General features: G+C 37.1%; 1 protein-coding gene across 1 annotated transcript in view; it reads left to right on the top strand.

Annotated features, from left to right (window-relative positions):
- The window catches only part of RAB38 (RAB38, member RAS oncogene family), a 58,267-nt gene that overhangs the window by 8,041 nt on the left and 28,802 nt on the right, over positions 1-21,424 (top strand). Inside the window, exon 2 of the mRNA XM_004589819.3 lies at positions 16,149-16,429. Within this exon, the coding sequence (XP_004589876.1) occupies positions 16,149-16,429 (281 nt within the window). The remainder of the gene's footprint in view (positions 1-16,148; positions 16,430-21,424) is intronic.

Raw genomic sequence — 21,424 nt, 5'->3', positions numbered from 1 at the left:
GCTTTATACAGTTTGAAGATTTGAGAGGTATAAGCTCTTGCTTCAGAAACCTTATTCATTTGATAAGCAGAAGGAATTAGAAATGAGTGTACTGGATTATTATTTGCTTTTTTTGGACTGCTGGAATCTGCTGGAACATAATGATATTTAAATATAACCATGGAGATTATTTAATCACCGTTTTTAAAAGTGCACTGAGAGGGAGTGTCAGTTTCAATAAGAAAGCCAACAAGGGAACTTACTTTAGCAGGACATGGAGGTAAGAAGACAAAGTTCACGTGTGAGGAGGGCAATGACAATCGGGAAGCAGATGAGAAGTTAGAGAAAGATGTGTGTGTTAACTTACAGTTAAGAGCAGTACTGGTGACCAGTCCTTATATCTATCGATTTAGCAAAGCAATGTTTGCAATGTAACCATCACGTTGAATCTGGAAAACATGTCTTCTTGTTTCCCATTTTTATAGATGAGCATCTGGTGGATTAATTAAACTGGCTTGGTGTTAAGCAGTCACAGGAGTTGATGATAGGATCATCACTCACCTAACATTTTCGTAACTAGGTGTTTGAGGTAGGCTTAGAGTCCCTTGTTCCCCTCGGTGTGATAATTCACTTTGGGGAATCCTACAAAGTTGTAAACCTCGAGGACACACTTTATTGCTTTTACTTTTATTCGATTGTAGGACACATATTCCCAGTTAGATAGGGTGGTTGTGTTTTTTAGGGGTGGGGCCAAGTTTATTCCTTCAACTTAGTGATCTCATTTAGCTTAGTAAGACTAGATCTGAGACTAATGGAATTCTAAATGGGCTTTTAGCTGTTTGGGGCTAAGAAGTCTCCTCACAGACTGTGATGTGTATACTATACCTATAAACAAATACTGATGTGCTAATGATGTAAATTACAATTTATATCTTGGAAAAAAGTACAATCATGACATCTTGATCAATTCAAATACCCCTGCACTTTAAATGTTCAGACAGATGGGAAGATGGGGTAACCTGGAAAACTTTCTGATAAATCAAATATTGGCTCAAGTGATATCAACTAAATGAGACTATAAATGCACAAAATCCTAAGATTAAGCTGGTCATGTTCATTCTTTAAGGAATTTTAAATTGCCAGAGTGTCAGGTGACTTCTGACAGCTGGATTCTACAGAACATGTTACCCTCTTTATGCAATTACTGAAAATCCAATTGCTAAAGAAAAAAAAAAAAGCAAAGGAAACACAGTTAAAAGGTGAACATGGATTGAAAGAAGGAGGGAAACATGAGGATAATTTGGTTTCTGGCTGAGGTGCACTTAGTTTTATTCCCATGCGGGGCTTGGCTATGCTTCTTGTCCTTGAATTTCATTATAGGTGCTAAGATTTGTCTTCGTTATGATCATACTTATGCTTTAAACAGAGAGCTACCAAAAATATGGTAACCGATTTTCCAGGCCACAAGTAGGGAGCTGGATGGGAAGTGGGGAAGCTGGGATACAAACCAGTGCCATATGGGCAAGGCAAGGACTTTGGCCATTAGGCTACTGCACCAGGACCCAATGTTCTCAGTTTATCCACCTCCATTAAGCTGTGGATAAATGGCTTTTCCTCTTAGAAAGCTCCTGTGGGTTCTTCACTCTGTCATGTCACCTTCAGAAAATCTCTTTGGACATTATGCAACTGGGGAAGACACTGTTTCTTTACTCCTTAGCATTCCATACTTGTCCCACATTAGATATCTCTTACTGCTGTATTTGGAAAGTAATTTTCCTTCAAGTTTTTTTGCTAGGTACTAACGTAGTACTTAATATGCAGTAGGTACTCAATTTGTTCAGCAAAGTGTTTTCATTCAACTGTTTCTTCATGGATGTAATTTTAAGCATAATTCACCTTAAAAAGTCAATGAACCAGTTCCCCCAAATCCCCTGAAAATTGTGCTCATTTTTGAAAAACTTCTATATTTTATAAGTATTGACAGTTAAAACTATGCAATTTAGAACTGAGAAATACAGTGATCAGTTTTCTTAGGACATGCATTCTATTTTATTTGTTTACCATAAAACCTCAAAGGTGGCCTTATTTGAAAGCTGTGTTTCTCTATTTAACAGTTTCAGTAACTTGAAGTAAAATATTAATTTGGAGAAAAAACTGATTTTCTTTCTGAAAGTTTTTTAGATCCAATATATGGAGTAATTCATTTTTTTGAAAAAACATGTTTATCCATTTGAGAGAGAGAGAAAAAGAGAGAAAGAGAGAGACCAAACTTCCATTCACAGGTTCTTCTCTGAATGGCCTCAACAGGGATAGACCAAGTTGAATCAAAGTCTGGAACTCCAACTGGATCTGCCATGTAATGACAGGGATGCACTACTTGGACCATTATTTGCTCTCTTCCAGATGCATTAGACAGGAACTGGATCAGAAGCAGGGCAGCCATAACTTGAACTGGCATTGTGATTTGAAATGCCACGTTTCAAGTGGTGCTCATAATTATGGAGATGGGGTAGGAACCTCTTGAAAGATAATTCTACAAAGTTAAATTTTTGGGGATGCATCAAAACCACATCAGTTATTTTACAGAGGAGGAAGCTGCGATCTGGAAAAGAATTGACATCAGTTTTTCAGCCCAGCTGTTTGAACTCTTGGTTCTTTCTTGTTAACTCTCATGTTTGTGGCCTCTATGCCTTTGCTTCTGGTTTTTCTGTGGTTTATGTAACTTTTCCTTTGTTTCATTCATCCAAATCCTGTCTAAAAGAGCAATTCTTCTAGCGGGATTTCCTTGCTATTCCTATCACTCGTCACTTCTTCCTGCCTTTAATCACATGCAACTTTCCTTTACTTCCAATATGCCACTTCTCCTAGTAAGCTTTTCAGCATTTTGTGCCTGTCTGGATATCCTTCTTGATTTTTCTACCACAAATTATTTTAAGTGATCTCATTGATTCAGCGGAGAAGTAGAGAACAAGAAATTCCAAAATTGGAGGAGAATCAAGAGTAGGTTTTTGGAGAAACGACATGGACAAGTTAAGGTAGTCAGTGGTTTCAGATGTCATTACTTGCTGCTGTGCATCTGTTTACTGATGTATTTTTTTAAAAAATAGGTTAAACATTGATTTGTACAGAAGGGATGAGGGAAAGGAGACAGAGAGATACCATCCACTGATTCACTTCTCAAAGGCTGCAATGGCCAGGGCTGGCCTGAAGCTGTGAACTCTGAACTCAGTTCAGGTAACATTTGCAGATGGCAGGATCCCAGTTAGTTGAGCCACTGCTGCTGCCTCCCAAGATCTGCATTAGCAAGAAGCTGGAGTCAGGAGGCAGCAGCGAGTGTTAAACCCGTGCACTTTGATATGGAATGTTGTGTCTTCACCTCTAGGCCTGCTCTCTTAAAACACTGCTTAAAATATTATTCTTCACATTTGGATTTAACTATTAATTGCATCTGGTTTAAAACTGCTCTTTCGAAAACGATGAACCATTTCTCATGTAGTTTGTCAGTGTAATGCAAAAAAATAACTTTAGTGTTGAGTGAATCAAACAAATCTTGTTTTATTTTGTAGGGTAAAAAATACAAATAAATTAAATTTCTTTGTAGGAAGACTGTTTAATGCTACTAAGTCATATGTTATTAATAACCATTATTTATTGCCCATCATGGTTCTATGCATTTATATGCATTAGTTTATCCTTTAAAATATTTATACTTAGATGATACATAATGTGGTACATATTATGGAGTACTAAATGATGTTTTAATGCATGTATACATTGTGTAACATTCAAATCAAGGTAAATATCTATATATCATCAGTTATCATTTTTTCATGATGAAACATTCAAAGCGATTTTTTGTGTAATTGTTTTTAAAAATGTGCATTAGATTATTATATGCTTTGACGCTGCTATGCAATAGAATACCAGAATTTTTTCTACTATCTATGCATATCTTTTTTTTTTTTTTTGTATCAAGGGAATTTTATTGAAAGAATCACAGAATAGTTTCTTCACATTTCGAGTTGATTTCAGCTATAAGATCTAGAAATCTTACTAACAGGCATTCTTTTTTTTTTTTCCTTTTTTTTATTTTTAATTAATATTTAGCATTATGTGACAGTTTCATAGGCTTTGGGAATCCCCCTCCCCCTCCCCCTCCCCTCCCCCCTGGTGGATTCCTCCACCTTGATGCAGCATTACAGTTCAAATTCAATCAAGATTCTTTCCTTGCAAACATATATTAAGCATGGAGTCCAGCTACTTATTGTCCAGATGGGTTGAACAGTTTCTTGGGGAGACCATTTCTGGTCTGAAGTCAGAGCTGGTATAATATCATCACAGTCAATTAAGAGTCCCAATATAACATCAACAGCAATTTGCAATATTATGGAATTGACATAGTTTTGAGTAACCAGTATGTTAAAAAAAAAAACAATAAAAAAAAACAAAGAACAAAATAACAAAAAAACAAGTCCTAACCACAACCTATGATTAGCTCATTGACATCTCAATTTTATGCATATCTTAATAGCTACGAATTAACCCTTCTCTAGCTCTACATCCCTGGATTATCCCTAGGCTTTTCAGCTTCTCTGATATCAGTGTTTTAGAGTCCATATACAAGTGAGGTCAATTTGTATCTTTTCACTGATTATGTACATGTGCTGAGAACAGAATCTGGATCTCCCAGGTGAGTGACACGGACCTAGTCCTTGCACCATCACTACTACTTCCCATGAAGCTGGAATTAGGAATCAATATGATACTGGAAATTGGGGATGGATCTGGAATTTGAATCCAGGCATTCCAGTATAGGATGTGATATATCCCATGGGGTCTTAACTATATGTCAAATCTATTTTGCCCTCCTCCCCCAAATCTGTTTTGAATGACTCTGTGGTTGTATTTCCTAACGCATGATACCCAATGCAGTAGTTTTGTATCTCCTAAATTGATTAAATTGCATATATTTCACAGGAGTAAATTACTAACTTTTGAATCTTTACACTTGTGAGTAGCGCTGATAATTGAATGAGCTTAATTCTTCACACACATAATTTTTGAGACCATATGGTTGATTTGCCATAATAGTGTCTGTCTTCACATCTTATTTCTATGCAGGAAAACTAGAGCCTGGGATACAAGTCTCTAGTTAGAGAATTAAAGCTAAGAATAGCAACAGTATTTGCTGTCATAATAAATATTGCCTCATGCTGTTATTGGGGTCGGGTAGTACGTGTTGTGTGATATGTGTTTATGTGTTTTAAAGAAAGCAATAGACCAAACTCTAGAAGCTGTGGAAATCCGCAGACTTTCTCATTTTATCAAATCCTTAGAGTCAACAATTTATTTTCATCACACCTGTAGACCTAAAGAAATAATAATGTTATTCATTAATCAGCACCAAACAAGCAAAGAGTTGTGTTCCAACAATAGCTATTTTCAAAACAAACATATGAAGTAAAAAATTACTTTTATTTCATTAGTTTTAAAAAATTTATTTGAAAGGCAAGGGACAAAAGAGAAAGGAGAAAAGAGAAAGACTGTCTTACAGCAGCCGTGGCTGGGCGAGGTCTCACCTAGAAATCCAAGTGTCACATGAGTGGCAGGCACTCAAATACTTATTTCTGTACCTGCTGCCTCCCTGGGTGTGTATTAGCACATTCACAGTAATCTGAGATTGGGAAGACATCTGGGACTTGAACCCAGGCACTGTGATGTGGATTATTATGCCCCAAGGGCTGTCTCAACTACTGTGCCAAACATTCACCCTTTATTTCATTTTTAATATCTACAATTTTCTACATGTGTATACAGAACTCTGTCCGTGGAGCTGCTCAGATCTGTGAATCAGTGTGGTTGGAAATGTTCTGCACACAAAGTCACCCAGATTTCCTGCTCACATTGATTTTCACGTGCTTCTTGCTTTTGATCACAGTAACTTCCCTAGTTTCAGATTTGCAATGATATGAGGACATCCAAAGGAATGTAGCAAGTGATCTGTGAGTATCTGGGCTAGAAATCTGATCTTCAGTATCCTTGTGTTTGCTTTGAAAAGTTTTAAGACATGATTATGCCCTGAGTCTACTGTGGCATCTCAGAGGACTTTGACATACCTTTTGGCATTAATGTCCCTCAAGGAATGTGGGAAACCCTTAAGAAACACACCTTTGCAGCCAGAATCTCTCAGGGGCTGTTTATAATCATGTCATTGAAGACTACTTAGTAATGTTGTCTTAGCCTTTAATAAACTAAGAGATCCCTCTTTTTTTCACATCTGTGCTTAAACTTCAATGAAAATGTTGTTCAGGTATTTACTTATTTTAAAGCATGATATACTGATCTTTCTACCTTTTTGTTTGTTAACACTTGAAATAATTCTAGTTTCAGGCCAATGTTTGATTTGGTTTCATTGCTTGCTTTTATCTGTTTTTGGGCCTTTGATAGCAATGGAAGTTGATGTTTCAACTGAACCTGTTATTTCTCTTTAGCTAGTAACATTGGAGTTCAATCTAAAAATATTTTGGCAAAAAATTTGCTAAGGTATTGTGCCAGTACTCATTTTCACATGCATACTTATAATAATATCTTGCATTAGATTTAAGTGTAAGTTCAGAATAAAACAGTATAAGCGGAGGATATTTTTAGGATGTATCCGTTACTTATTCCGTTACTCGCATAAGACTATTGTCTTTGGAAACAAAGCAAAATTAGCATTTTCTCAAGATTTATTTATTTCTATTTGAAGGTCAGATTTTATTGGGAAGGAGAGATAGAGAAGGTCTTTCATTGCTGCTTCACTATCCAGATGTTTGTAGCAATACAAGCTGACCTGAACTGGGAGTGAGGAGCTTCGTCTGGATCTCCTATGTGGGTGCAGGATCCCAAGGACTTGAATGAGCTTGGACCACCCTCCGCTGATTTCCCAGTGCATAAAGAGAGCTGTATTGGAAATGCAGTAGCTGGGACATGAACTAATGCCTGTATGGAATGTTGGTGTCAGAGGGCAGAACATTTGTGTGCATGTCACCGCAGCAGACCGCAGCAGCTCCAATAGTTACTGATTTTTGTCTTTGTAAGAGATTTATTTTATGTGAAAGACAGGAGAGAGAGAGAAAGAGGGAGAGAGAGAGAGAAGGGGGGGAGAGAAATAGAGAGAAAGAAAGAGAATCTTCCACTGGCTTATTTCCACAATGGCCAGAGCTTGGCCAGCCTGAAGCCAAGAGGTTCTGGGTCTTCCATTTAGGTGAGGGACTGAGGCACATGGGCCATGTTCTGCTGCTTTCCCAGGCGCATTAGCAGGGAGCTGTATCAAAAGTGGAGCATCCAGGAATAGAACCAGTGCCCATATGGATGCAAGCACAATAGGTGGTAGCTTTACTCGCTATACCACAGCACCAGTCCACAGTATTTACTTTTTGAATACTGTTACTTGCTTTAACATGTTCCTAATATGTTGCTTAATGGAGACAAAGAGGGATTGCTTAATAGAGATTGTAATCAGCAGTAAGATGAAATGAGAACCATATGTTTATGGCAGAGCTAAAGAAATTCTGCAAAGAGCTTGCAATTCTTAGCTGTGAAAGATTCAGACTGGCTCTTGGTAAAGGACACAACAAAGTAAGCAAATTGTGTCAGAACTTTATCCAGTCTGTCCTCTCTTGGCTGGTGTTCTCTCTGTTCTTCATCATGTAAAATGTGCTTTTATTATCATCCTATTCTGCAAGTCCACTGTGAGCAGAGACCAAGTGGTTCAGAGTGTGTGGACACATGCGTAGTAATGGAGTAATTCAACAGGCTGTTCAGGGAGTCTGCAGTGAAATTGGGAACACAGGTTGTAGAGTTTTGCAACACATAAAAAGTAGTGCAAGTCAGAACCTGATTAAATACTCAAGCTAGGGCTGCACTCAGCCAGTGCTATGGGAATATGTGTCTGAGTCCAAAATGCCTCCATAAAGATGAAGTTGAGTCCAATTTGAAGGTGGAATATAAGGGAAAATTTGTACTCAGGGGAAATGGTGTCTCTGTGGAATGATGGTGTGTCAAGCAAATGGCAGAAATTAGCAAAGCTAACTTGCAAATCAGAATGTCCAATCTCAAAATTCTCTTAGGAAGCCAGGGAGTAAGACAAATGAACTCTTCTCTGTATCTGATCAACCCTTGTTCCTCTTTCAAGAGCCTCTCTGAAAAATATTTTCCCAGGTCTGTGGCTCCCAAGCCACCACCCTTGTTTCCCTAGGAAATGGGAACAAAACTCCCCTTACAGTCATAACTCCATTTTTCTCCTCTACAAACAGCACGTACAGCTTTATGAGTGCACTGGGAGCAAGCCAAAACATGCTAGCCTGTTCCGTAGCAAAGCAATCTCAAGTTTGCACAAAAGGATCTCAGCTGCTCATTTCCAACACTCTTTCCATAAAAAGATGGATCAATAGCAATTATTTATTTAGATAATAAAATCATGTAAGTTTCACTGATTTCTAAATATTTTGTTACTTTGACTATTTTTGAAAGTTTTCCTTCCAGGAAGAGATAGCTTAAGCATTTTCCGTTTGTTATTTTGTATTCCCAAACTGCTCCTAATAATTTTGTGTATACTACTTTTATTGAAATTTAAAGCTACATCTGTGTAATGACCTGAAACTGTCTATAATATGAACCCTGTGAGGCCTCAATCTTGTATGACAAGAGTCAGATCCTCACTTAACCTTCCTCTAACCCAGCCTGCCTTTTTTTCTGTTCTCCAAGCAGGTTCCTTATTTGTGTATTAGAATCCTTGTCCTTGCTGTTTCCTTTGAAATATTCTCCAAAATATTCATAAGGTTTACTACTGTACCTCCTTCTTATCTTTGTTCAAATGATATCTTCCCATGGGTGCTTTCACTGTTCAGCCTGTTTAATTCTACTTGTAATACCAACATAGCATTCTCCTCTCCTATTTTATATTTTGCATATTCTTCACCAGTGAACATAGTACTATTTATATATTTCGACTGTTATCTGCAGTCATGAAGGCAAAGCTATATATTTTTTCTGGTTGCTAGGACATTTCCTGGGTCTAATTTTTGTTGTTGTCGTTAAATGGGTAAGATGAGATGAGAGGATCTTAGTAGAGTGACTGCAGTGGGGGTGGAGAGAAAGCAATGGATGTGACAGACATAGCAAACAACTCTCACAGTCTTGGTAAGCCTGCAAGTATTCATTGGGAAGAGTAAAGGCATTTAGTGGTTAGTATACAGAGTTCAGCGCTTGTCATACCTGCTACAGAATCTTGGTTTTGCCTATCAGAAAACCTATAATTTTTTCAGTTAAGATTGCACCAGGTTAGTTCCAGGATACATGCCAAAATGACTTGGAAAGATGATTAATTGGCACATTCCTGTCACTGATTTGGCATTGTGAAGTCATGAAGAAAAAAGATGAAAGAATCTCAAAACCACCGCCAGAATGTGAGATGGCTGTTTTCAAGCTAAGGAAAGCCTTGCTCATGAGGTGTCAGCCTGACTTAGATCCTGGTGGGTAAATTTCCCCGGAGCCTTCAAAATCAGCATAAGTCATTAAGGGTTCGGTCTCTTTTCAAATTTTGCTGCAGTGATATACTTAGGTTTATTATCTTCCAGATCATCACACAAGATTCATATTTAGTTTCAGTTTTATATTAGCTTTATGTTTTTGATATCATCACTTCAAGAAATGTAGAGAACATCTTCTTGCCACCTGTGTCATTTAATTATGCCAGGACTCAAACATTTAGATGATTTGGGATAGAGTGAATTGAGTCCAAAGGACCATTTCTTAAGAAGATGGGAACAATTATGAAAGCAAAACATTACAGTCTAAGGCTTGTTGCAACACATATGCACATAACACTGGTAAAATAACATTAATTGTCCCCTCCAATGAATGTCTATTGATTATATGCTAGAAATTTAAGTTGAATATAGAATAAGTACATTAGTATGCCATACTAATATATAAATATATAATCATGTATTGTAGAGGAAGAACTCATGGTCTCAGTTTATTTTTACCAAGTACATTGAGCTCTTACCATATCCAAAAGTGAAGAAATAGGCTTCAAATGAAAACATGATCAACCTGCTCTCCAGGATTTTAATGCGTTGGTGGAGCATGACTGCACAGCATGATATGCCCTAATGGTATGGGGTAATGAATATGCTGCAGGGCTCTGAAGTAAGGGATCAATGGTTTTTGCTGCCAAGATAAAGAAGGCTATACCAATGCAGTGAGATTTCAAGGTAGTTGTGGAGGTAGCTGGGAGGAAAGGTGGGGAAGGCCTTCATGCTTTGGAAGAGAGATATAAAAAAGGAAGAAAATCCAGGGAATAATGAAGGATGTGTTTTGGGAAGGATGAGATTCACCCAGAGTGAGTTGACCATGGGGCACTTTGTGAAGGAAGTGACCGAGAGAAAGAATTTAGAAAAACAGTGACAAAGATACATACATAGCAGCATACAACTGGAAGCTTTAACATTTGAAAGATTATCAAGAAAAACACTGGTATAGCGGTGGGGCCACTGCCTGTGGTGCTAACATTCCTTAAGGGCACTCATTTGAGTGCCACCTGCTGCATTTTTAATACAACTTGCTCTGATGCTCTTGGGAAAGCAGTGGAAGATGGCCCAAGTCCTTGGATCCCTGTACTCACTTGGGAAATCTGGAAGAAATGCCTTTGGACTGGCCCAGCTGGAGCTGGGCCATTTGGAGAGTGAGGCCCAAAAAATGGAAGATCTCTTTTTGTCTCTCTGTCTCCCCCTCCCCCCCAAACACAGCGCTCTGTAACTTTGCGTTTTAAATCAATAAATAAACTTTATTGTTTCGAAAAAGGAAAGAGGATTCTATGCTATTAAAATGTTGAAGAAGAAATAATTCATTTACTATCTAGGGAGTGCTTAAAAATACAAATACCTGGGTCCCACACAGATACTACATAATATGAATCTTGGAGGAGCCTGGCTGAGGAATGGATATGCTATAAATACGACTTCAGATGATTTATCATGCTGCTAAAATGTAACTGTCTGAAGACCTGAATTGTTTGAAATAGAGTAAGTTGATCCAAAAAGATTATTTCTTGAGAATGTGAGCGCAATTCTGAAAGCAAAACATTTCCGTCTGAAATTTGTAACCCAAATGCACATAACCATGGCTGAATTTTATTATAATTTTCTGCTCCAGTGAACATCAATGGATTATTTACTGGATTATTTACAATTTCTTTCATATTTGTATCTGGGCAGAGAGGGGATTACAAGAGTATAGAGTCTGACAGCCCCAGTTGGACAGCTGTCAGGGGCCCAGGAGAGGAGCAAGATGAAGCTGAATTGAAGCATTGGCAGTGCTGATGGAGGATGGGGCGAGTTAAGAGCTTCCTGTGAAATATAAGTGTTGGCAGGATGTTGGAGTTACTTTGAGGATGTCTGAAGTTGCAGCTCTGGGCAATTGTGTTGATGGTGGTGCTATGAACACAGTGAAGAGTGCAAAAGGAGTTGGGGAGGATTTTCCTAGAAACGATAACACATTTAATTTGAAATATCCAATCCAGTTTCTTTATTTCACTGACAAAAAAAGGAGCTGAAAATGGTAATATGACTAATCTGAAGTCACAGAGTCAGTTGGTTAGGATTAGAGTGGTAAAAAAATGTGTCCTTTAACAGAAAACCGACCACATTTCCTGTTAGTTTCATTTCTGTCTAGAAGATTCACTGCTTGATTATGCCTACTGAGAGCATCTATATGGTACTAATTGCAAAGTGAAAATATCATTAAACACCCATTATGGCTGTGAAGCTTGTATGTATTTTTAGCTAAGACTGTTTTACCAAATGAGCCATTACAGGCTATTGTGGCTGGGTGGGGCATTGCTTGATTTAATCTAGGCATCATAGTAGGAAAGGGCATAGATATCTTCGTTACCAACACCATTTGACAGATAAGAAAACCACAATTTAGGGAGAGTTGTAATTTTGTCTAAGTCTGTTCTGGTAACTGGTGGTTAGAGTTAAGGTCTGTGTGTTTCTGATATGCTCAAGTTAGTTCCTTTTTTTGTCACAAAGTTATTGAAATTGTTACTGCAGCAATTGTATTAACTTTCATGATTTTTTAAAACACTTTTCAAAACTGAAAGTGAATCATGAGCCACATCAATACCACTACTATGTGTTTATTTAGAGTTTAAGAGAAGTGGGTCTCACATGGTATACTGGGTCATTTTCAGTGCAGGCTTCCAATATGAAAACACTCCACAAAACTATGTATAAATCATATATAGCCCAGACCAACATTAGCTATTCAGTAAGTGTGTGTTGAGTGATTCATCTAAAGCCAAAGAAAGTTTGTCAATGGTAATATTTTTAATTTTTTTTAGTGATCAGTGCTTACCATCTCTACTTTGGCTGTAAGTAGGCACTCACCAGGAATCACATGGGGCTCATTCCTTTAATCACCAACAGCAGAGGGACTGTCAGCTGACAAAGGAAAGATGAAATGTGAGTGTTGGAAACACTCTGATCTGAATGTGACCCCTTGCTGGAATGCCAAACATACAAACCTTCCAAGTGGGCTGGCCCATTGACCTCAATATACAAAGATCTTTTCTTCCTAGAAATAAACTCTTTTTGACTCTGATCTGACACACATGTGCACCCAGATTCAAACACACACACACATACACATTTTCTTTTTTGTATGCTTATAGTTTGTCTTTTACGATAGTTTCCAAGTAACCCTTTATGTATTTGGAATGTTAAATCTTTCTCTTTAAGGGTTTCCTCACTCTATGATGAAAACCTATGGGCAAACAAATTACTGAATAACCCATGACTTCTCTCTTCATCTGATTAGATCCCTGAAAGAAATCATGAGACATCCTTAAAAGACCCACAGGCCTTTGGAGTTCTTAGTGGTCACAGAGGGCTTTCTTCCCCCTATCTTCCTCAAATGTCATGGCCACCCTGAACAGTATCAAAGGAAGTCACTGTTTGCAACAAGAATTAAAAGAGAAAAGAAAAGTTGATACTCATTCAGGAAACATGAAAGTTCATCAGTGGGTTGTATGTCATATGAAGAGTATTTTACCCATTTCTTTCATTGACTGAATGACTGTGGGAAACAAGAAAAGAATATTCCATAACCCAACCCCTGTAAGAAGTGTTTTAGGATGGACATGTGCTGCTCTTGAAAAACAATGCCCCCTTTCCTCCACTGATCCTCACTTGAATACACAGGCTCACTCATTAGGTCCCAAGTCATTGATCTTCATCTACTTTGAGTAAATTCTGAGAGATTCTTCTCCTCTTTGATCTAATTATCAATCAACGTGATCTTCACTTATCAATAGTTTGTTAATTTGAAATAAAATGCACCATCAAAACTGTTGTGTAAATATTTCACTATCGTGTTAAGCATTTTATTAGATAATTCCATGTTTTAATACTATATTTTTAACAAAATGTTGACTTTTTAAATGCACACATAGATTTCATTTATATAATTTTAGAAAAGTTTTTACAGAAATAAATTATCATATTATAATAAACACCTTTGTCTGGTTACATACTTCCGGGATGTTAGATTCAGAAAATACATACAGAGATTCATTAGCTGCCCTCTTCAGCAACAACTGGTAGATGTAAGTGGTATGATTTTGTTTGATTACTTGGTTGAAAGAGCTACACAATTTTGTGTCATGAACTCTTATCTGGAATAATTTCATAACCCACATCACATTTTCTTTCATATGTTTTTAACATGTTAGTGTTGGCATTATAACATAGAGGGTTAAATCCCCACCTGCAAAAATGATATCCCAAATGGGTGTTAGTTTTAGCCATGGCTCCTCCACTTCTAATCCAGTTCCCTGTTAATGTGCCTGGGAAAGCAGTGGAAGATGGCTTGGGCTGCTGTACCTACACAGAGATTCAGAGGAAGCTCGTCTGGCTCCTGCCTTACATCTGGTTGACCCTCTTGTTGTGTTGGCCATTTGAGGAAAAGTGAAAAAGCAGATGGAAGATTTCTTTTTCTTTCTCTCTTTCTTTCTCTCTACTCATGCACTAACACTCCTCCCCCAACTCTGCCTTTCAAATAAATAAATGAATACATCTTTTTAGAAAAAATGTGCTGGAAAAATAAGGGGAACTGTAGAAATCTGATAAAATTACTGTTTAAAAATAAAAAAGAGGTTATAATCAAAAGCTTTCTTTGACATTAGAGGACTAGTTTATTACACATTTATTTAATTGTTAATGATTTCTTTAAAAACAAATATTTACTTTTATCTATTTGAAAGGCAGATCACAAGCAAGGGAGAGGAAGGGAAACACACACACACACACACACACACACACACATGCAAACACACACACAATTTACTGGTTCTCTCCCCAAATGTTTGCAACAGCCAAGGCTGCCCCAGGCTGAGCCTTGAGCCCAGGGTGCCATCCAGTCTTCCATGGTGCATTTATGGTCCATGCTGAGCCATCACCTGCTACTTCCCTTGATACATCACAAGGAACAGGATTAGAAGTGAAGTAGGCACTCTGATGTGGGTTGTGGACTTCCCAAGAATCACCTTTACCTGCTGTTGCGTTGAATCAGGCTTCAGTATAACGGGTGTCTGAAAATATCTGTTGAGCTGTATTAGCTGGAAGCTCTTGTAAAGAAATGATGTGAAGCCATGGTGCAGGGGAGGGAGTGATGAAGGGTGGAAGGGGAAATCCCTGAGTCTAAGGAACTGTATCATAAAAAGTAAAGAATTTTAAAAAAAGAAACTCTGGTTTAGTAGTGGAGAATCTTCTGTTTTGATAAATAATGGTTGGCTCTCAAATCAAACAGATCAGATTTTACTTATATAATTTGAGGACATTCTTAGACCCAGTAAGTCTCAACTTTCTCATTTTTTAAAATGGGAATAATAGTTGTATCTTCATGATTAATTATAGAAATTACATTTCTAATGGTTAGTAAACATAGAATAAATGCTAGCTGTTATTACTACCTTTGGCTGGAGTAGACAATAGATGCATTTTTAACATACTACATAATTTAGCTATTATGTTTAATATTATTTATATTCAATCTTTTTGCTCCATTGAGCTCCATGGAGGTACAGATTTTGGTATTTTAATGACTGAACCCCAATCCGAAGTGTTCGAAACAGTGTTTTCCAATAGAACATTCTCTGAGGAAAGGAGTGTTCTATTTGTTGTCACCTTATTCAGTAGCCAGATGTGACTGCTAAACCTTTGAAATATAGCTTGCTAATGGGGGAATCTCAACTGAACTTGAGCTGTGGTTATGCAACAAGGTGGAGGAACCCACCATGGTGGGAGGGTTTGGGGAGGGGTGGGGAGAACCCAAGTACCTATGAAACTGTGTCACATAATACAATGTAATTAATGAATTAAAAATAATAAATAATAATAAAAAAACAAAAAAAAGAAATATAGCTTGCTAATATGAAGAAGAAATTAAATTTCCATTTTATTTAGTTGAACTTAATTCAATTTGAATAATAATATGTGGCTAGTGGGGGTACTATTTTAGTACAGTTCTAGAACATTACATAGTACACAGAAATTTCTCCACAAATATTTGTTAAACAAATGAACTTCCTTCTGTACTCAAGTATTAATTATTCATTATTATACATTTAGTACTCAGTTTATATTTAATAATTCTTGTCACTCTTTAAACTTATTTTTAATTTTATTTTTATCTTCTTGACAAATAGAGAACAGAGAATGAAAGAGAAATAGAGTTCTTTCATCTTCTGGTTCACTCCCCAAGAGCCTGTAACAGCTAGAGCTGTAGTAAGCAAAAGCCAGGAATGCATAGTTCCAGCAAACTATCCCACATAGATGGCAGGGCCCAAGGGCTTCTGCAGTCATCAGCTGTCTCCCAGAATGCAATAGCAGGAAGCTGGGTTGCAACCAGAGGAGCCAGGATTCGAAGCACCTCTCCAAAATGGGCTGCAACAGATTAACGTACAGTGCTTTAATGCTTGCTCCCTAACTAACTGCTTAAAGATTACCAGTGAAATATTTTACTGAATTGCCTGCTCATATTAGAGACCTTATGAAGCTCTAATGTATAATTCAGTGCACAGTTTTAATGAGTTTTTTAAGATTTTTATTTCTTTTTGTTGACAGGTCAAGAAAGATTTGGAAACATGACCAGGGTCTACTACCGAGAAGCTATGGGTGCATTTATTGTTTTTGATGTTACCAGACCAGCCACATTTGAAGCAGTGGCAAAGTGGAAAAATGATTTGGACTCAAAGTTAACTCTCCCTAATGGAAAACCAGTTTCAGTGGTTTTGTTGGCCAACAAATGTGATCAGGGGAAGGATATGCTTACGAACAATGGCCTCAAGATGGACCAGTTCTGCAAGGAGCATGGTTTCGTAGGATGGTTTGAAACATCTGCAAAGGTAATGAGACACTCAAGGCTAAGCTTATTATAGGCACTATTCACAAAGAAAATGGTAGCTAATCATTGTAATCATCATCATAGTAATAATATGTGTTTGCCTAATGATTAATAGTTTCTGAATTGCTGTAAGCTTTTTCTCATCTCAAGGCAATGAGTGTGCAGGACAGGCGTTATTGTCCACAATTTCAGGTGATTGTTGCTAAGAGAGGAGAGCAACTTACATTTGGGCATGGTTAATAACTGTGTTCACTTTTTGTGTGCTTCTTCATTTAGTCCTCACAACAAACTTAATATGATTTTATAGCATGTAAAAGAAACAAGTCTCACATTCAGTGCTATTGCCTCATTCGTGAATATATACTGTTACCATTTATCATGGTGACCTGTTCATCAGGTATTGTGCTTTACCCTAGAAAATAAAATATGGTCAGAACATAGAACTTCCTTATTTTGAAAAATGGAATAGTGAGATGAGAGAGTAATACAAATGTGCAATGGCAGAGTAATGCCAGGAGATGGGAGGCAGAGGCAAGACTGGAAAGTAAAAAATCCCATGTGGCTTGATGAAGGACTCAGAGTTACCATTTGCCTGATTTGCTAAGTGCTTGACTTTTTGTTCCATTTTCATTTGCTTGTGTTTTTGTATCTTGGTATCAGTGGGGAAAAACTCCTCATGGTATTTTGAAAATAAAAAAGAATTTATAAAAACTTTTACTGTATTTTAAGATATTTACAAATATGTTTGTATTATTATAATTGAAATCTGCTTATAGCTTTGTACAATCATTTTTCTGCATTTAATTCCTTGTGTACCACAAATATTAAGTGTACCAAAAACATTAAGTAATAATTTGTGGTCCACAGGAACTATGCTATTTGGAAGAGTCAGCTGTAAACAAGATAACTGCTCTCTCTATATCCTTGGCATTCATGTTTAAGCCTTATTTACATTTAACACTATGTATGTCATTAGAGGCTAGTTTGGAATTGTAACTTGAGTTAACATCATTTGAAGAGGTTACAAAGTAGCCACTAACAGGCTTTACATGGGAAAGTGGAATGCTCCGATTTGCCCTGGAGATAATGGGAAGATAGATGAGATGAGATAACCTTATTCACCATGCATGGATATGGGTAAGTGATGAGCCTTGACTGAGTAGTGGTCAGAGGATTGAGAAAGAAAACCCATATTTAAATACCACTAAAGTGCAACATCCCAAAGAATTAAACATTATCTTGTGCTGGGAGATGAAGAAAGAAGAGAGGGTGACAGTGCCATGTTTCCTGTTACAGTTGGGATGTTCTGTTGTCGCTTTTATAGAAATCTGAATGTCTCTCTGTGCTGCCATTGTCTGACCTGCATTTGGAAAGTTGTTTCCTCAGATTCTGTTATTCTTGTCTTCCTTCTAAAGCTCCAGTATACGTGTGTGCTCCTCTTAGGAGAGAAAGTTGGCTTTGGAAAACCTGACTCAGTTGATTGCTTTACATCCTAAGGACAAGGCTGAATACATGGCGAGGGAACTCTTTGATTATTCATTCATCCAACAAATATTACTGACTACCTCTTATGTGCTGGGCAAGTTATCCAGGCATTGGGGATGCAGCAATTTCCAGGACAGAATCCTTCTTTGTGACTAAGTAATAAGTAGATTACATAGTGCTTAAGATCCTGATCAAGTGCTAACAAGAAACTAGGTGGAAGAAATGAAGTGGTCTGTGAAGTGAATTTGCTGTAGGTCAAAGGATCTTACAGACTGTTTTTCCCCCGCATTACTCTGAAATTCCATCTTCAACCACAGAAGTGTTCAGACTCTTTCTACTTAGGGACATGATGTTCATTAACTTAAGGCCTGGATGACACCCCCTGACCATACCCCTTGCTATCCATAGATGTTGGCTTTCTAATCCTCCAAATCCCCAAAAGTCTTGACTAGGAAGAAAAGTTTTATACAGTGTGGGAGAGGCCGAATGGAATTTCACATGCTGAGGTAACTAATTCAAGGCAAGCCCTCATTACAAAAGGTAGAGCCTCATTCAACATCCTCACTCCCTCCAAACACAGTACTATTTAGGATGTCTTTCTGAATGTTTTGATGGAAAGGGGTTTCCAGATTCAGGTGAGTATTCAAGTGAATAACCAAAAGCTCAGAAACTACAATGCAGCATTGATAAACTGGACTGTCAAACTGTTCTAAAGTCTCTTTAAGGATCTTGATAAAGCTGTACTAACCTTGAGTGCAGTAAAGAGCACTTGCAAAACTAAGACCTAGATCAAACTGTTTGCCTGCAGCTCAGATAGCAACATTTGGGGATAATTCATTCATTCTAGGTCACATTGGGATCAGAGTAATTTCCCATTGTGGTTTTTCTCTTACAAACCAAATCTGTTAACATATAGAGTCCTCTTGAGTGATGTCATAATCTGATGAAAGGCATCTGTTCTACTCTTTTTTTTTATATCTCCAGAACTCGTGGGTCAAAACTTACATTCTCTCTTTGTGTTTACCGCCACATCTAGTGTAACCCCTTGGGTATCATCATCAGTTAGGCTGAAACGCAAGTTGGAACTACTGGGATGTTAGAGGAGGTTGTCTTTGAAATCTGCCTGTACCTTGCTATCAGGGCTGCTGCTGAGGATCTTGTCTCTCAAGCTCTTTGATCTTCTATAACGTTTGTATGAGAGTTTCCATGTCTGTTGGTGGTGTTGAAACAATCAGTGTTAACACTTGAATGGCCAGTGAAAAGAAAAAATAAATGAATTCCAGTGAATCTGATTTTTCAGATCATCTCTTCCAGTATTAAAATCAAAGGAAAGAAAAAATAGTCTCTAAATCAAACTTTCAACCTTTGTATTCTTTTCCTTTTCAGCCATGTTTCCTTGAATTCCACCTGTAAGCTCTGTAGGTAATGTGTAACTAGAGTTGTCATAAGTCTGCTGTATGTCAGGAGTTAAATCTGTTTTATGTTATAGATACTGGCTACTTTCTTTTTTATAAAAATATTTATAAATAGCAAAATCTGCGTTTTAGTGATATATTTCTTTTTAGAAAGAAAGTGAGACAAAAAAGAAAGATAGAGATAGAGATAGAGAGAGAGAGAAAATTAATTTCTGTCTGCTGAGTCTCTCCCCACAACAGCCAGGGGTCAGGAACTCTATCCAGATCTTTCGGTTTGCACTCTAATAATGCAATGGTCTGTTTCTATGTCTCATTCCATTTAATTCTACTTCCTTTTGCTGTAAAAATGATCATTTGACACATGTTTACGATGTGTGGAAACCATTAGATCAAGATTAGTTAGCATTTCTATATTCTCACACACTATTTATGTCTCAGCATTCAGAACCTTTGAACTCCTGTTTATCTAGTTACTTTGAAGTCCATCTTACATTGCTGGGTTATGAACTTTTTCTTTGATTATGACATACACTTGTTATTCTTTTATACATCAATATTTCAAATTGAAGAGGCCAACAGTCACTTTGGATTTCTGAAATGATTGTATGTCCAATCCTTTAAAGAAAATTTCCTCCAATAGAAACTATGGCATGCAGTAGTTCCTAAATGGTTTTGGCCATGTCAGATATGAACAGAATAGTGGAAAACATATTCAGGAAATGCTTCCTTGGAATTCTTTGCCAAGGGGAAATTATCTGTGTCTCATTGAGTTTAGTGAGCTCTTTTATTATTGCTATCTTTAAATTGTTCTGCAAGCTGAAGTATATGACAGGTAAGAATTGGCTATTTTTAGAGGAGCTGCTTTAAGAGTAGATTCACACATCATTTATTTTTATAGGCTTCCAGAAAATATATAGTGAGAAAACATAATGAGGTTATACAAAAAGGAAATACATGGATAACTGCACTTGAGTGTATGTACATAGTTATTCTAATTTGTTTTTAATGAATTTTTAAAAATTCAATGCTTGGTTCATCTCTAATCTTTCCAATTTTTCAAATGTCAAACCAAGAAAAAATTTTTGGTTGTCCCATTTGGATTCTTTAACGTGGTTTATCATGAGTGATTTGCCTTTGGATTTGTGCCTTAGATAATATGTTTTAAGGTACTTCCATGTTCAAAGAAAGGTGCTTGCTTTTTTTCTTAACATGTTGCTGCAGAAAATAGACATTTGAGCTTTTAGGTATCAATCACTAAAAAGTTTAAATGTAAGATGTACCTGTGTTAACTTATACAGCCACAGCACATATAACCCTTTGTTTTTAGCTAATTTGATTACAGCTACTTGAACTTTGAGACATAAAAAGAAGCGCGTATATGGACTCTAAAACCAAAGCAAAGTGAGAAGGCATAATTTAAAGGAAATTATTACTATACGTTACTAATCATGTTAATTTCACATAATGTCCACCAGTGTGTAGTACAACTATTTGATTCATTGCTTCTGACAGGTTTCTAATGCCCTGTGTGAAAAATGGAAATGGTTCCCAGAAGTGGAACATAGCTTAGGTATAAAAATCTCGAACTCAAGTCACCCATCATAAGCACAAATAAATTATGCCATATTTATCTTTAGCTAGTTAATTCTCTAGCGATTCGCTAGGTCAAAGCTTATGATCTCCTATTCTGAGATCCAAAAATAATTGAGACATTACAAGAACATAGAAATGAATCATCAAAGGATATAACTATAGCATGACATAGAGGAGGCCAGGTGTTGCAAATGTCGTTCTATCCTGCATGATTCACATTTTTATGACATAATTCTCTAGTACTTTCTGTCTTATGCATGCACAAACATGGTAAGTCATTCCCTCACTTTGCCCATAGGAATCTACTAGGTGTTGCAAAATACTCAGCCTGTCTAAGGGACTATTTTCATTTAGTCTCTGCCTTATTTGAGAATGTCCCACAGGCTTTACTTGTTAGTGATTCAACTTTGGACACCTTGGAATGGCAAACCAATATGACATTCACTCTACATTGTAAATGAAGCTATACTGAAATACAGCCTTGCTTGTGGATTTACATTGGC

This window comes from Ochotona princeps, chromosome 4, assembly GCF_030435755.1.
Source record: "Ochotona princeps isolate mOchPri1 chromosome 4, mOchPri1.hap1, whole genome shotgun sequence".
NCBI classification, from domain to species: Eukaryota; Metazoa; Chordata; class Mammalia; order Lagomorpha; family Ochotonidae; genus Ochotona; species Ochotona princeps.
The sequence above is the reverse complement of the archived record's forward strand: the minus strand, read 5'-3'. Positions and strand labels throughout refer to the sequence as shown.